The sequence below is a fragment of the Octopus sinensis genome, unplaced genomic scaffold (genome assembly GCF_006345805.1).
Source record: "Octopus sinensis unplaced genomic scaffold, ASM634580v1 Contig17813, whole genome shotgun sequence".
Lineage (NCBI taxonomy): Eukaryota > Metazoa > Mollusca > Cephalopoda > Octopoda > Octopodidae > Octopus > Octopus sinensis.
Genome location: NW_021835344.1, coordinates 25,001 through 42,502, shown reverse-complemented (window position 1 = coordinate 42,502; position 17,502 = coordinate 25,001). Strand labels below are relative to the sequence as shown.

At 35.2% G+C, this 17,502-nt stretch overlaps 1 protein-coding gene across 1 annotated transcript in view; it reads left to right on the top strand.

Annotated features, from left to right (window-relative positions):
* Positions 1 to 88: 88 nt before the first annotated feature.
* The window catches only part of LOC115231209 (connectin-like), a gene marked incomplete at its 5' end in the record, with an annotated part of 30,827 nt that continues 13,413 nt past the window's right edge, over positions 89 to 17,502 (top strand). Inside the window, 6 exons of the mRNA XM_029801281.2 lie at positions 89 to 160; positions 6,369 to 6,440; positions 8,393 to 8,464; positions 9,507 to 9,578; positions 11,237 to 11,308; positions 15,037 to 15,108. Coding sequence (XP_029657141.2) covers positions 89 to 160; positions 6,369 to 6,440; positions 8,393 to 8,464; positions 9,507 to 9,578; positions 11,237 to 11,308; positions 15,037 to 15,108 — 432 coding nt within the window. The remainder of the gene's footprint in view (positions 161 to 6,368; positions 6,441 to 8,392; positions 8,465 to 9,506; positions 9,579 to 11,236; positions 11,309 to 15,036; positions 15,109 to 17,502) is intronic.

Sequence of the window (17,502 nt, the reverse complement as noted above, 5' to 3'; positions counted from 1 at the left end):
CTTCCTTTCATTCTAAAGTCACAGTGTTTGATGTCGTGTCACAAATATTTTCCATATAATCTATTTTACTCTTTCTTTACTGCTATAGAAATCTTGGTGCCAACAACATTTCAACCATCAAAGAAGGAGCATTCACGGGGCTTTCAAATTTAAAATACTTGTAAGTTCTTCAGTTTCTTGATACTATTATCCGAAAGTAATAATTGATGCTGAAATATAAGCTCACAAATGTATAACATTTCAGACTGCCCCGAACAAAATCAATTCAAATTTGTAGAATGAACAAGATTTAGGAAGATACAAAGAGAATAGGAGAGAGCGAGACAATGTGAAAGAAAGAGAGAGAATTTGAGAGAGAAATTGAAATAATAGGAAGAATATAATGTTCCTTTATTGTAGTTGCTTTGATTCAATTCGCATCTAAATAAATCATTTTTGTTCCCAAATTTTCAATGATTTTGATATGAATTGTATTAGAAATTGTAACGTTTGTGAGTTTACATGTTTGCATCAAATATTTTTAGCTGAAGTATATGTGTATGTTCATATATAAGTGTAGTTCTGTGTGAAATGTGACTATATTATTCCTTTATTTTATATTTTACATCCTCCTCCATTTCTTATTTCAATATTCTCCTTCGTGTTTCGATATTATCATTCAACTTCGAATTTTGTCATTCACTTCACGTTATTTATGTAAGAGAGCAACTGAAGTGGAAGCGGAAAATATATAATCGAATAATATAGTCACATACATTCTATCTGTAAACCTGAAATACTTACTGTACTTGTAAGCTGGAATATTTCGCCTGATACATTGAAACTGCTGATATATTTCTTGTAAGCGTGTGTTTTCTAATATTCTTGTGACAATGAAGCGATATGAAATAATAATCTCTCACCATATTTCCATAAGGGTGAGTGGGAATATGGTGATGTGAGTGTGCATAGCGCATTCGTCGTTGATACTATGATATAAGAATGCGTATGAGTGCATTTGAATATGTGATTTCTGATTCCGTGATTCCCTGATTTTTCAGCCATGTCTTCTCGCCCAAATTATCGTTCTTCTCCTTGAATTATTTTCTGATATTCTGAGAACATTTCAGTTTGTCTTTAACAACATGATTTTCAATGTATCTTCTTTCTTTCTTCTTCTTTTTTCTTCTTCTTCTTCTTCTCTTTTCTTCTTCTTCTTTTCTTCTTCTTCTTATCTTCTTCTTTTTCTTCTTCTTCTTCCAACCTCACCATCTCTGATGCCTCTTTCCTCCTTCTTTTTTCTTCTCTTCTTCTTCTCTTCTTCTTCATCTCTTATTCTGCTTCTTCTTCTCTTCTCTTCTTTTTCTTCTTTTCTTTTTTCTACTTCTTCTCCTCCTCCCCCTGATCCTCCTCCTCTTCCTCTTCTAATTTTCTTTCTTCTTCTTCTTTTTCTTCTTGTATTCTTCTTCTTTCTACTCCTCTTCTGCTTCTGCTTCTTCTACTCTTTTCATTCTTCGTAGTCTTCTTCTTCTTCTTCTTCTTCTTCTTCTCATTCTCCTTATTCTTTTCTTCTTCTATCGCTTCTACTTATTTCTTCGTCTTCTTCTCCTACATCCTCTTCTACTTTCAACTTTTTCAACTACGCCTCCTCCTCCTCCTCCTTCTTCTTATTCTTCTTCTTTTTCTTCTACTCCTACTTTTCCACTTCATTGCTTCCTCCTCCTTTTTCCACTTCCTCTTCTACTTCTTTTTTCGTCTTCTTTCTTTCTTCCCAATCCTCTCCGCCCCTCCTCCTCTTTTTTTCTTGTAATTCTCCTCCTCCCCCTCCTCTCCCGCATCTTTTTCTTCTTATTCTGCGTCTTCTTCTAATTCGTCTTCTTCTTCGTTTCCTCCTTCTCCTTTTTCTTTTCTTCTTCTCATTTTTCTACTCTTTTTTTCTTCTTATACTTCTTCTCCTTCTTCTTCTTCTTCTTCTACTACTTTCTACTTCAACATTTACTTCTCCTCCTACTCCTCTTTCTTCTTCTTATATTCTTCTTTTTGTTATTCTCATCCTCCTCCTCCTTCATCTTCTTTTTCATCTTCTCCTACTTATTCTTCCCCATCATTCTCCTCCTCCTCCTTTTTCCTCCTCTTCCTTCTTCTTCTTCTTCTTCTTCTTCTACTCCTTCTTCTGCTTCTGCTTCTTCTACTTCTTTTTCTTCTTCTTCTTCCTCTTATTCTTCTTCTACTCTATCTTCTCTTCTTCGTGTTACTTTTCTTCGTGTTCTACTTCTTCTTTGTCTTCTTCTTTGCCTTCTTTTCTTCTTCTTCTTTTTCTTCTCTGTACTTTCTGCTTCTTCAATGGTCTCCCTCTTTTCCATTCTCTTCCAATACTTCCCTCTTATTTTTCATCCCCCTACTCTTCCTGCTCCTTCTGCTGCTATCCCCAGCTGCCCCTCCTCAGTCATCCATTCCTTTGTCCTCCTCCTAACATCCCCACCTCTCCTCCTGCTCCGCCTCCTCCGCCTCCTCTTCTACTTTTTCTTCTTCTTCTCCTCTTCCTCCTCTTTATTCTTCTTTTTATTCTTCTTCTTCTCTTCCTCTTCCTTCTTCTTCTTCTTCTTCTTCTTCTTCGTTATCTTTCTTCTTTTTCTTCCTTTCATTCAGATGTCACAGTGTTTGATATCGTATCACAAATATTTTCCATATAATCTATTTTAATCTTTCTTTACTGCTATAGATATCTTGGTTCCAACAACATAGCAACCATCAAAGAAGGAGCATTCACGGGGCTTTCAAATTTAAACTACTTGTAAGTTCGTTCAGTTTCTTGATACTATTATCCGAAAGTAATAATTGATGTTGATATCTAAGCTCACAAATGTATAAAATTTGAGACTGAACTAAACAAAATTAATTCAAATTTGAGGATCGAACACGATTTAGGAAGATACAAAGAGAATATGAGAGATTGAGACAATGTGAAAGAAAGCGAGAGAATTTTGGGGAGAAAGTGAAGTAATAGGAGAAATATAATGTTCCTTTATTGTAGTTGCTTTGTTTCAATTCGCATCTCAATAACTCAGTTTTGTTCCCCAAATTTCAATGAATTTGATATGAATTTGTATTAGAAATGGTAACGTTTGTGAGTTTATATGTTTGCATCAAATATTTTTACCTGAAGTATATGTGTATGTTCATATATAAGTGTAGTTCTGTGTGAAATGTGACTATATCATTCCTTTATTTTGTATTTTACATCCTCCTCCATTTCTTATTTCAATATTCTCCTTCGTGTTTCGATATTATCATTCAACGTCGTATTTTGTCATTCACTTCACGTTATTTATGTAATAGAGCAACTGAAGTGGAAGCGGAAAATATATATTCGAATAATATAGTCACATACATTCTATCTGTAAACCTGAAATACTTACTGTACTTGTAAGCTGGGATATTTGGCCTGATACAATGAAACTGCTGATATATTTCTTGTAAGCGTGTGTTTTCTAATATTCTTGTGACAATGAAGCGATATGAAATAAATAATCTCTCTCACCATATTTCCACAAGGGTGAGTGGGAATATGTGTGATGTGAGTGTGCATACCGCATTCCGTCGTTGATACTATGAATATAAGAATGTGTATGAGTGCGTTTGAATATGTTGATTTCTGATTCCGTATATTCCCTGATTTTTCAGCCATGTCTTCTCGCCCAAAATTTATCGATCTATCCTTGAATTATTTCCTGATATTCTGAGAACATTTTCAGTTTCGTCTTTAACAACATGATTTTCAATGTATTCTTCTCTTCTTCTTCTTCTTCTTCTTCTTCTTCTTCTTTTCATCTTCTTCTTCTTCTTCTTCTCCTTCTTTTTCTTCTTCTTCTTCCAACCTCCCCTCCTCCTTCTGCTCCTTCTCCTCCTTCTTTTTCTTTTCTTCTTCTTCTTCTTTTCTTCTTCTGCTTCTTCATCTCTTTCTTCTGCTTCTGCTTCTTCTTCCTGTTATTCTTCTTCTACTTCGTCTTCTTCTTCTTCTTGTTACTTTTCTTCATGTTCTACTTCTTCTTTGTCTTCTTCTTTGCATTCTTTTTTTCTTCTTCTTCATCTTCTTCGTCTTCTTCTTTCCTTCTTCATCTCCTGCATGTTCCTCTTCTTCTTCGTCGTCTTCTTCTTCTTCCTCTTCTTCTTCTTCTACTTCATCTTCTTCTTCTTCGTGTTCTACTTCTTCTTTTCCTCTTCTTCTTTTTCTTCTCTGTACTTTCTGCTTCTTCAATGGTCTCCCTCTTTTCCATTCTCTGCCAATTCTTCCTCTTATTCTCATCCTCCTGCTCTTCCTGCTCCTTCTGCTGCTATCCCCAGCTGCCCCTCCTCAATCATCCATTCCTTTGTCCTCCTCCTAACATCCCCACCTCTCCTCCTGCTCCGCTTCTCCGCCTCCTCCGCCTCCTCTTCTTCTTTTTCTTCTTCTAGGTCTTCTACTCCTTTATCTTCTCCTTTCTTCTTCTACGTTTTCTTCTACTTCTTCTTCTTCTTCTCCTCTTCCTCCTCCTTATTCTTCTTTTTCTTCTTCTTCTCTTCCTCTTCCTTCTTCTTCTTCTTCTTCTTCTTCTTCTTCTTTTTCTTCTTCGTTATATTTCTTCTTTTTATTCCTTTCATTCTGAAGTCACAGTGTTTGATGTCGTATCACAAATATTTTCCAAATAATCTAATTTACTCTTTCTTACTGCTATAGATATTCGTTACAACAACATAGCAACCATCAAAGAAGGAGCATTCACGGGGCTTTCAAATTTAAACTACTTGTAAGTTCGTTCAGTTTCTTGATACTATTTTCCGAAAGTAATAATTGATGCTGATATATAAGCTCACAATTGTATAAAATTTCAGACTCCATCAAACAAAATGAATTCGAATTTGTAGAATGAACACGATTTAGGAAGATACAAAGAGGGAGTAAGTAAGCGAGACACAAAGAGAGAAAGAGAGAGAAATTGAGGTAGAAAGTGAAATAATAGGAAAAATATAATGTTCCTTTATTGTAGTTGCTTTGTTTCAATTCGCATCTCAATAACTCATTTTTGTTCCACAAATTTCAATGATTTTGATATGAATTTGTATTAGAAATGGTAACGTTTGTGAGTTTACATGTTTGCATCAAATATTTTTAGCTGAAGTTATGTGTATGTTCATATCATAAGTGTAGTTCTGTGTGATATGTGACTATATTATTCCTTTATTTTATATTTGCATCCTCCCCATTTCTATTTCAATATTCTCCTTCGGTTTCGATATTATCATTCAACTTCGAATTTTGTCATTTACTTCCCGTTATTTATGTAATAGAGCAACTGAAGTGGAAGCGGAAAATATATATTCGTATAATATAGTCACATACATTCTATCTGTAAACCTGAAATACTTACTGTACTTGTAAGCTGGAATATTTGGCCTGATACAATGAAACTGCTGATATGTTTCTTGTAAGCCTGTGTTTTCTAATATTCTTGTGACAATGAAGCGATATGAAATAAATAATCTCTCACCATATTTCCACAAGGGTGAGTGGGAATATGTGTGAATGTGAGTGTGCATAGCGCATTCCGTCGTTGATACTATGAATATAAGAATGCGTATGAGTGCAATTGAATATGTTGATTTCTGATTCCGTATATTCCCTGATTTTTCAGCCATGTCTTCTCGCCCAAAATTTATCGCTCTATCCTTGAATTATTTCCTGATATTTTGAGAACATTTTCAGTTTCGTCTTGAAGACATGATTTTCAATGTATCTCTTTTCTTCTTCTTCTTTTCTTCTTCTCTTCTCCTCTCCTGCTATTCTCCTCCTCCTTCTCCTTAATCTTCTTCTTTTTTCTCACCTTCTCTTCTTCCTACTCCTCCACTCCTGCTCCTCCTTTTTCTTCTCTCCTTCTTCTTCTTCTTCTTCTTCTTCTTCTTTTGTTCTTCTTCTCCTCCTCCTCCTCCTCCTTCTTCTTCTACTTTTTCTTTCTGCTCCTTCTTCATTTTCTTCTTGTAATTCTCTTCCTCCTCCACTCCCTCCCGCTCCTCCTCCTTCTTCATCTTGTAATTCTCTTCCACCCCTACCCGTCACCGATCCTGCTTCTTTTTATGTTCTTCTTCTACTTTTTCCTCCTCGTCTTCCTTCTTCTTATTCGTTTTCTTCTTCATCTCTTTCTTCTACTTCTTCTTCTTCTTCTTCTCCTCTTCCTCCTCCTTATTCTTCTTTTTCTTCTTCTTCTCTTCCTCTTCCTTCTTCTTCTTCTTCTTCTTTTTCTTCTTCGTTATATTTCTTCTTTTTATTCCTTTCATTCTGAAGTCACAGTGTTTGATGTCGTATCACAAATATTTTCCAAATAATCTATTTTACTCTTTCTTTACTGCTATAGATATCTTCGTTACAACAACATAGCAACCATCAAAGAAGGAGCATTCACGGGGCTTTCAAATTTAAACTACTTGTAAGTTCGTTCAGTTTCTTGATACTATTTTCCGAAAGTAATAATTGATGCTGATATATAAGCTCACAATTGTATAAAATTTCAGACTCCATCAAAAAAAATGAATTAGAATTTGTAGAATGAACACGATTTAGGAAGATATACAAGAGGGAGTAAGTAAGCGAGACACAAAGAGAGAAGAGAGAGAGAAATTGAGGTAGAAAGTGAAATAATAGGAAAAATATAATGTTCCTTTATTGTAGTTGCTTTGTTTCAATTCGCATCTCAATAACTCATTTTTGTTCCACAAATTTCAATGATTTTGATATGAATTGTAATTAGAAATGGTAACGTTTGTGAGTTTACATGTTTGCATCAAATATTTTTAGCTGAAGTATATGTGTATGTTCATATATAAGTGTAGTTCTGTGTGATATGTGACTATATTATTCCTTTATTTTATATTTTGCATCCTCCTCCATTTCTTATTTCAATATTCTCCTTCGTGTTTCGATATTATCATTCAACTTCGAATTTTGTCATTTACTTCCCGTTATTTATGTAATAGAGCAACTGAAGTGGAAGCGGAAAATATATATTCGTATAATATAGTCACATACATTCTATCTGTAAACCTGAAATACTTACTGTACTTGTAAGCTGGAATATTTGGCCTGATACAATGAAACTGCTGATATGTTTCTTGTAAGCCTGTGTTTTCTAATATTCTTGTGACAATGAAGCGATATGAAATAATAATCTTCTCACATATTTCCACAAGGGTGAGTGGGAATATGTGTGATGTGAGTGTGCATAGCGCATTCCGTCGTTGATACTATGAATATAAGAATGCGTATGAGTGCAATTGAATATGTTGATTTCTGATTCCGTATATTCCCTGATTTTTCAGCCATGTCTTCTCGCCCAAAATTTATCGCTCTATCCTTGAATTATTTCCTGATATTTTGAGAACATTTTCAGTTTCGTCTTGAAGACCATGATTTTCAATGTATCTTCTTTCTCTTCTTCTTCTTATTCTTCTTTCTTCTTCTCTCCTGCTATTCCTCCTCCTCCTTCTCCTTCATCTTCTTCTTTTTTTTCTTCACCTTCTCTTCTTCCTACTCCTCACTCCTGCTCCCTTTTTTCTTCTCTCCTTCTTCTTCTTCTTCTTCTTCTTCTTCTTTTGTTCTTCTTCCCCTCGTCCTCCTCCTCCTTCTTCTACTTTTTCCTTCTGCTCCTTCTTCATTTTCTTCTTGTAATTCTCTTCCTCCTCCACTCCCTCCCGCTCCTCCTCCTTCTTCATCTTGTAATTCTCTTCCACCCCTACCCGTCACCGATCCTGCTTCTTTTTATGTTCTTCTTCTACTTTTTCCTCCTCGTCTTCCTTCTTCTTATTCGTTTTCTTCTTCATCTCTTTCTTCTACTTCTTTTTTCCTTCTTCTACTTCTTCTCCTCCCCTTCATTCTCCTCCTTTTACTTCTGCATCCAATTCCTCATTCTCCTTCTTCTTCTTCTTGTAATTCTACCTCTCCCACTCCCCCACCTCCTTTTGTCTTCTTCTTCTTCTCCTTCTTCTTCTTCTTCTTGTAATTCTCCCTCCCCCATCCTCATGCTTCTCCTTTTTCTTCTCCTTCTTTTTCGTCTTCTTCCCCTTCTTCTTCTTCTTCTATTCCTTCTTCTTCTTCTTCTTCCACTTTCTACTTCTTCTACTCCTCCTCATCCTCCTTCTTCTTCTTCCTATTTTCTCCTTTTTGTTATTCTCCTCCTCCTCTTCCTCCTTCATCATCTTCTCCTTCTTCTTTTTCTCCTTCTTCTTCTTCTTCTTCTGCTTCTTCTTCTTTCCCGTCTCCTCCTTTTCTTCTTCATTTCGTATTATTTTCCTATAATTGTGTCCCTTTAAATAAGGAGCAATATTGAATATGTTATCGCAATTCACACTATGTCAATCTAACCAATATTGTTTCCTGCTTCAGATCTCTTTACAGAAATAAAATTTTAAGGATTGAAAAAGAGATGTTTCAAGGCCTTCACAAATTAGAGAAATTGTAAGTTCTTTCAATGTTGTCGTTTATACTGAGGAATATACTATGTCTTTAAATTTAATATCCCCCTTATTTCCATGTTTTATCACTCTCTATTACTGTAAATCATATTCAGTTCTCTATTCGTGTCATATTTATTTGATTGAGTCTGAACATGTCAATGACTGTCAGTTGATACTTGTCTGCATAAAAATTATATTCTGAAAATATATATGTGTAGTTCATATGTATGTATGTATCTGCACTATTAATATAAGTTTAGCTACTATTTTCTTACACATTGTTCTCTTGATTCTGTGCTGCCGTGTGTGGTATTTATCCATACTTCCACCCAAAATAAATTTTTTGCTATTGTTGTTGTTGTTGTTTGTTCTTCTTCTTTTGCAATCTCCTATTCCCCTCTCTCCTCAACCTCTTCTCCTACTTTTCTTCTTCTTCTTCTTATTGCAATTCTCCTCTTCAACCTCCCCTCTTCGTCCTACTCATCCTCCTTTTTCTTCAATTTCTTCGTTCTCTACTATTCTTCTTCTTCTTCATCTTCTTCGTCTTTTTCTTCTTTCCTTCTTCATCTTCTTCATGTTCCTCTTCTTCTACTTCTTCCTTTTCTTTGTCTTCTTCTTCTTCTTCTTCTGCTTCTTCTTCTTCTTCTTCTTATTCTTTTTCTTCTTTTTCTTCTCTGTACTTTCTGCTTTGTCACTGGTCTCCCTCTTTTCCATTCTCTTCCAATTCTTCCTCTTATTCTCAGTCTCCAGCTCTTCCTGCTCCTTCTGATGCTACCCCAGCGGCCCCCTGCTCAGTCATCCCTTCCTTTGTCGTCCTCCTAAAACCCCGCCTCTCCACCTCCTCCTCCACCTCCTCCACCTCCTCGTCTATTTTCCTTCTTCTTCTTCTTCTTCTACTTCTCCTTCTCCTTCTCCTTTCTAGTTCTTCTTCTTCTTCGTTATCTTTCTTCTTTTTCTTTCTTTCATTCTGAAGTCAAAGTGTTTGATGTCGTATCACAAATATTTTACATATAATCTATTTTACTCTTTCTTTACTGCTATAGAGATCTTGGAGGGAACAGCATTGCAACCATCAAAGAAGGTACATTCACGGGGATTTCAAATTTCAAAGAACTGTAAGTTCGTTTAATTTCTTGATACTATTTTCCGAAAGTAATAATTGATGCTGATATATAAGCTCACAAATGTATAATATTTCAGACTCCACCAAACAAAACCAATTCGAATTTGTAGAATGAACAAGATTTAGGAAGATACAAAGAGAATAGGAGAGAGCGAGACAATGTAAATGAAAGAGAGAGCATTTTAGAGAGAAAGTGAAATAATAGGAAAAATATAATGTTCCTTTATTGTAGTTGCTTTGTTTCAATTCGCATCTCAATAACTCATTTTTGTTCCCCAAATTTCAATGATTTTGATATGAATTTGTATTAGAAATGGTAACGTTTGTGAGTTTACATGTTTGCATCAAATATTTTTAGCTGAAGTATATGTGTATGTTCATATATAAATGTAGTTCTGTGTGAAATGTGACTATATTATTCCTTTATTTTATATTTTGCATCCTCCTCCATTTCTTATTCCAATATTCTCCTTCGTGTTTCGATATTATCATTCAACTTCGAATTTTGTCATTCACTTTACGTTATTTATGTAACAGAGCAACTGAAGTGGAAGCGGAAAATATATATTCGAATAATATAGTCACATACATTCTATCTGTAAACCTGAAATACTTACTGTACTTGTAAGCTGGAATATTTGGCCTGATACAATTAAACTGCTGATATATTTCTTGTAAGCGTGTGTTTTCTAATATTCTTGTGACGATGAAGCGATATGAAATAAATAATCTCTCTCACCATATTTCCACAAGGGTGAGTGGGAATATGTGTCATGTGAGTGTGCATACCGCATTCCGTCGTTGAAACTTTGAATGTAAGAATGCGAATGAGTGCGTTTGAATATGTTGATTTCTGATTCCGTATATTCCCTGATTTTTCAGCCATGTCTTCTTGCCCAAAATTTATCGCTCTATCCTTGAATTATTTCCTGATATCTTGAGAACAATTTCAGTTTCGTCTTGAACACCATGATTTTCAAAGTGTCATCTTCTTCTTCTTCTTCTTCTTCTTCTTCTTCTTCTTCTTCTTCTTCTCTTCCTACTTCTCCTCCTCCTCCTTCTCCTCCTTTTTTTCTACTTCCCCTTCCTCCTCCTCCTCCTTTGTCTTCTTCTTCTTCTTCTTCTCCTCCTTCCCCCTCCGCCTCCACCTATATTCCTCTTCTTTCTTCTTCTCTTTCTTTTTCTTTTTCTCCTTCTTTTTTCCCGCTTCTTCTTCTTCTTCTCCTTCTTCTTCTTCTTCTTCTTCTTTTTCTTCTTCTTCTTCTCCTCCCCATCCTCCCCCTTCTACTTCTTCTTTTTCTCCTCCAGATTTTAATCTTCTATATCCTCTTATACTTTACCCTCTGCACCTTCTCCTATTTTCCTCCCCCCTACATATCCTTGTCCTTCCCTGTCCTGATTCTTCTTCACCTCCCCTCCTCCTCCTCCTCCAACTCCTCCTTCTTCTACTTCTCTCCCCCTTCTCTTCCTCCATGACTCTTCTTTCCCCTTCCTCTCTTCCCCTTCTTCTTCTTCTTCTTCGTCTTCTCCTTTTCTTCTTCTTCTCGTATTATTTTCCTATAATTTTGTCCCTCTTCATAAAGAACAATATTGAATATGTTATCGGAATTCACACTATGTCAATCTAACCAATATTGTTTCCTGCTTCAGATCTCTTTACAACAATAAAATTTCAAGGATTGAAAAAGAGATGTTTCAAGGCCTTCACAACTTAGAGAAATTGTAAGTTCTTTCAATGTTGTCGTTTATACATGAGGAATATACTATGTCTTTAAATTTAATATCCCCTTATTTCCATGTTTCCTCACTCTCTATTACTGTAAATCATATTCAGTTCTCATATTCGTGTTATATTTATTTGATTGAGTCTGAACATGTCAATGACTGTCAGTTGATAATTGTCTGCATAAAAATGTTATTCCTGAAAATATATATGTGTATGTTCATATGTATGTATGTATCTGCACTATTAATATAAGTTTTAGCTACTATTTTCTTACACATTGTTCTGTTGATTCTGTGGTGCCGTGTGGTTATGTATCCAGACTTCCACCGAAATAAATGTTTTGCTATTGTTGCTGTAGTCTTTGTTGTTGTTGTTGTTCTTCTTCTTCTTTTTTCCTCTTCTTTTCTTCTACTTCTTCTTTTTCTTCTTTTTCTTTTTCTGCTCCTTCTCCTTCTTCTTCTTCTTCTTCCCCTCTACTTCCTCTTCGTCTTTCCTTCTTGTTCTTCCCCTTGTATTTCTTCTTCTTCTTCTTCTTTTCATCTTCTCTTTCTTGTTGTTCTTCTTCTTCTCCTCCTTCTTCTTCTTCCCTTATTCGTTATACTACCATATAAATTCTTTCTTCACATAATGAACATTATTCAATATTTCGTCGCAATTACATACGATGTGAAAAATAAGCAACGTTTCTTGCTGCTTCATATATCTTCTGAACGATGACATTTTTTCGCATTTCCTTAATATATCGACGAATCAACTACTGGACTCTATTCATGATATATCTCTTTGGATGTGTCTGGACATGACAACGACTGGCAGTTATTTATCTGCATTGTCGTTAGATTAATTTCTTCTTCTTCTCCTTCTTCTACTTCTTTTTCTTTTTCTTCTCCTTCTTCTTCTTCTTTTTTTTCTTCTTCTTCTTCTTCTCCTTCTTCTTCTTCTTCTTCTTTTTCTTCTTCTTCTTCTTTTTCTTCTTCTTCTCCTTCTTCTTCTTCTTCTTCTTCTTCTTCTCCTTCTCCTTCTTCTCCTTCTCCTTATGCTTCTTCTTCTTCTTCTTCTTCTTCTTCTTCTTCTTCTCCTCCTTATTCTCCTTCTTCTTCTATGTTAGCACTGAGGACATCCTCAATAAAATGAGTATTTTTAGTCACTACAAGTTCTTCACATGTTGTGTAGTGGACACTAAGGACCCGATTCCCTCTACCCATCTATTGACATCGATTTTGCTGGAGTATAATGTAATGAGATTGTCTGTGAAATGTGAAGTGAGGTCAACACGCGTGATCCGTGTCTCATTCTTAGACTATATATTCTACCCCGCCAGCTCACAGATTCTTAGACCACCCACCATCACTTCAGCAGTAAATAAATGCACCAATGAGCGCTGGTGTGGCTTGACCCTGCCCACCCAACTCCCTGAGAACAACAATTAGGAGAAAGGAATGATTGCACAGGCAGTAGGAGCTAGCGTAAGAACCACCTTGAAGAACCACAGACTAAAGTATCACTAGTTTAGTTTAGTTTAATTTTTTGTCTCAAAAAGCAAAAGCAAGGCCATGTAGGGGGACAGGGCGTTATGTACAGGGAGGGTCGTCATACAAAGAGTTCAGGCTATTTCTGGTCAAGAGAGACTTTGAACCGTGCGGTCGTCGGCATCTTCACTATCTCGTCCGGCAGCTTATTCCACGGATCCGCAACCCGGACGGAGAAAGCCCCTCTCCTTCGATTGAGATGAAATCGTCGTAGATAGAGCTTTTCGGAGTGACCCTGCAGCCGACGCTCTGGAGCAGGGTGTGAAGAACAGCTCTTTCGATAGTTACACTTTCCGCTTATGATGTAGTGAGCAAGAATGAGATCACCACGGCGTCGTGTTTTCGAGAGAAACAAATGTCGAGCGTCTTCGGCCTTCCTTCATAAGACAAATGCTTGAAACTATACATGTAAGTTCAAGGTGCAGCCATTTGTGTCGGTGTATCTGGAGATATTGCCGGCCTCTTCATGACCTGGTGGATCAGAAAACCTAAGCAATCCTTGGCAAAACAGTCCACAACTCTTCTAATTTACTGTAGGTATATATATGGCATTAATATCACAGTTAAGACCAGCTCTAGTAACGGTAATGTGGAAACAGAGAGGAACATAATGGAGAGCATCCAGCAAGTAGCCAACTCCATCCACCCAAGTATCAAGGTGACTACAGATTATCCCACCCGGCACCCCAACATTTGACTCCCCGTCCTTGTTACTGAACTTCACTTAGAGACTGTGAACAACAGAGTGCAGCTCTTCCACTCCTATTACATGATTTAATTAGTAATTCAGCTCTCAACCGAATTAATTGCATCGTTTTGGCAATGATGATCGAGATGTAAGCTACATTTCGAGCTAAAATAATTGTAAATTGATTCTTTAAAATATATATTTCAAAGTTTTCGAGGTAAAAAATGGCAGCGTAAGGCAAAAAAGTGACTTTGAATCAAAATATCTCAGTTATTTCCAAAGGAAATGTGTAGATTAATCAAATTTAAAAGAACGTCTTCATGGGAAGACTATTTAGTAAAAATCCCGTTATAAAAATCAACCAAGAAAAAAGCAGTGTGGCTTTTAGCGACGTAGAATTGGTAACAATTAAATCTACGTCGAAGTGTTCTAATGCTTCTGATATTTGTTTGCCAATGATTTCCAATAAATTTGATGAGCTCCTTGTTCTTCATTGTCTTCTGAAGTGTTCAAATTCTAAAGTCAATTTATAGGTACCCAGTATATATCTTCTACCAAAAGGTGACCATTGTTTTATGTACTTTGAATAGGATCTGAAAGTTATGTGTATAGCCTGATGATGATGGTTAATGTTATTGCAATAATTATTATTTTATTGTCTTGAAAACCTTTTTTTATCATTACACTGCTACTGGAGTATATTACTTTTACTATTCCTTGTTTCAGTTATCAGATTGCGGCCATGCGGAGTACTACCTTCAAGCGTTTACTCGAACAAATCATCCTTAGTACTGAATTTTTAAAATCTGGCACTTAATCAGTCGGATACCTTTTGAGGAATCACTAAGTTACGGGGGACGTAAACAAACCAATATTGGTTATCAAGCACACACACATACATACACACACACACACACACACACACACACATATATATATATATATATATATATATGTATATATATATGTATATATATATGTATATATATATATTTATATATATACGAAGGGAATCCACACAGTTTCCTGCAGCAAATTTACTCACAACGCTTAGTTGACCCAAGGTTATAGTAAATGTTATTTGTCCAAGGTGCCACACAGTTGGACTAAAGAATCCATTGATGTGAGAAGTAACTTTCCTGCCACAGAACCTTGCATGTATAGAGAATGATATTTCTACTATAGATGAGAATATTGACTAAAACCCATATTGTGCACATAAGAAAGTCTCCTTATTATTGTTTTTATTTTTGTATTTTATTCCCTTCCATCTTTTGCTGTTTTGTTATCAGGTTTTCACTTAGGATAATTAAGTTAGATTGAAGGAACCTATTCTTGTTCAAACAACACTTCCCAGAGAACTATAAAGAGAAATAAACAATATAGTGTGTAATATCAGCATTTACCCTGTTAATGTTGACTGAAACGCAATTTAGTACTGAACAGGAAAAACATATTTATTTACTTTTACTTATTTTAAAGTGTGTAATATTTGTCTCTTTTTCAGATATTTGCATAACAACCCAATAGAAAAATATGAAGATGGCGCTTTCTTATTCCTTCCCAGCATAGCTACAATGTAAGCAAACAAGTTCTTTTTGGTTATAAGAAAATAAAAATAATAAAATGAGGTCATAAAATTCTCAATTCCTCGTTAAATGTTGTTGGTAATAAACAACAATGATTTGATTTAAATTTCAGTGGATCAACATGATTTCCGAGCACTGTGTTTTATTATCGAAAAGTTTATGTTCAAATATCAGAAGGTTGATTTGATCTAGTTTACCCCATGTTTATAAATACACATAATTAACTGGAGTCGAGAGAGTGGCCTACATACAAACCTTCTTTCACACATATATAAATTTTCCTGTGTGTGTATGCGTATGTGCATATATAAGCATACACACACACACATATATATATTGTTATTACTTATTATATCCTTATGACAACGGAGTTATCAGAGGGAAGAAGATCCACAAAAATTCCATTCAAATATTTCTGATGATTGCTGTAATTGCCTCTGTATTTCTACCACGAAGCCATTTGGTAATTTGGTAATCAAGGGGCTAAAATATTCTTTCTACGATAAGCACAATGCCTGCAATTTTGTGGCTGGGGGTTTGTCGATTACATCCACCGTAGTGCTCGGCTGGTACTTAATTCATCGACCCCAAAAACATGAAAGGTAAAATCGTCCTCGAAATTTTGAACTCAGAACATGAAAAGAGAACACCCTGTAACTGTTGGGTCGATTAATACGCAGTATTACTATATCGCAAGATTTTGTGATTTGCCAATCTGACAGAAACGGGATGGTTCAATATGTATGATATCTCCATTCTTCTGTGTTATATATATATATATATATATATATTTACACACACACACACATACACACACACACACACACACACACACACACACACACACACACATGTATATATACACGTGTGTGTGGAGAGGTAAAGAAAGAGAGGGAAATTTAACACAATCCTATCCCTATTAAAGCTTAACCACACTGCTTGGAATGGAGAACCTTTTAAGGGAGATAAATAGTAGTAAAACTAACAACGTTTGCGCAGTATTAGAGGTTGGGAGGTAAACAAGCAGATCTATTTCAAAATTGTATTTATCAGAACATTATAGAATTGCATTACGATGTAGCAAAATTCCTAAAAGGTTCAGAATATTCTCTTCTGAAAATCATATTCAATAAAGGAAGTGCCGAGGAGAAAATATTTCCAATACCTACAATTTTAGATATATCTGCTATAATTTCCAGTTATATTTAGAATGCTTATAAAGCTAAATCTCTCATGTCAAATATAACTGGTATTTTACTCAGCAATATTTCGCAGCTTCGCAAAACCTATCAACTTTCGCCACAACACTTATATGACAATACCGTTTGACAACAATAGCTCGTATGTCACTTATATCTTGTAGCTGGTAATCTCTATATTGCAGGTTAGCTACATATAGTAGATTTATCCATATCTTGTATGTCATCTCTTCAAACATATCATCTAAATATATCATAGCATATCATCTATATCTAGTATATAATATATATCTAGTATATCCTCTAAATCTAGTATGCCATTTATATAGTGTATATCCTCTCTATATTGCAGGTTAGCTACATTTAGTAGATTTATCCATATCTTGTATGTCATCTCTTCAAACATATCATCTAAATATATCATAGCATATCATCTATATCTAGTATATAATATATATCTAGTATATCCTCTAAATCTAGTATGCCATTTATATAGTGTATATCCTCTCTATATTGCAGGTTAGCTACATTTAGTAGATTTATCCATATCTTGTATGTCATCTCTTCAAACATATCATCAAAATCTATCATAGAATATCATCTATATCTAGTATATAATCTATATCTAGTATATCATCTATAGCTAGTATATCCTCTAAATCTAGTATGCCATTTATATATTGTATGTCATCTCTTTCTCCTCTGACAGCTGTATATAATCTGTTTGCCCAATACATTTTATTATATCATTTTTGTCTTATGATTCAAAACTATATCTAGAATATCATTTAAAGATTCTCTAACCACATCCTACCTAATTTTATTTGGTATCTGTTATTTTCAATTATCATTTTCTCATTTCTCCTCTCTAATAAATCTACTGCAGTATGTAGTACAGAGTGGTGGCAATGGCTTACATTCATACCCCCATCTCTCTCTCTCTCTCTCTCTCTGTAACTCTAACTTTACTTTCTACTACCATATTCATGCTTGAATGTGTATGAAGATGTCTATGATTGCATGTGAAGGGTCAAATGAGAAGGTTAAACCTTCTTTTATTTATTTTCCCTCTAATTTCTAATCAGACATAAGACAATTGAACTGAGAGGTTTTTGGCTTTAGGGATTATCGGATGACCTCCTCATCAATGGATTATTTTGTTTTGGTCAATACACAGCGAATAAG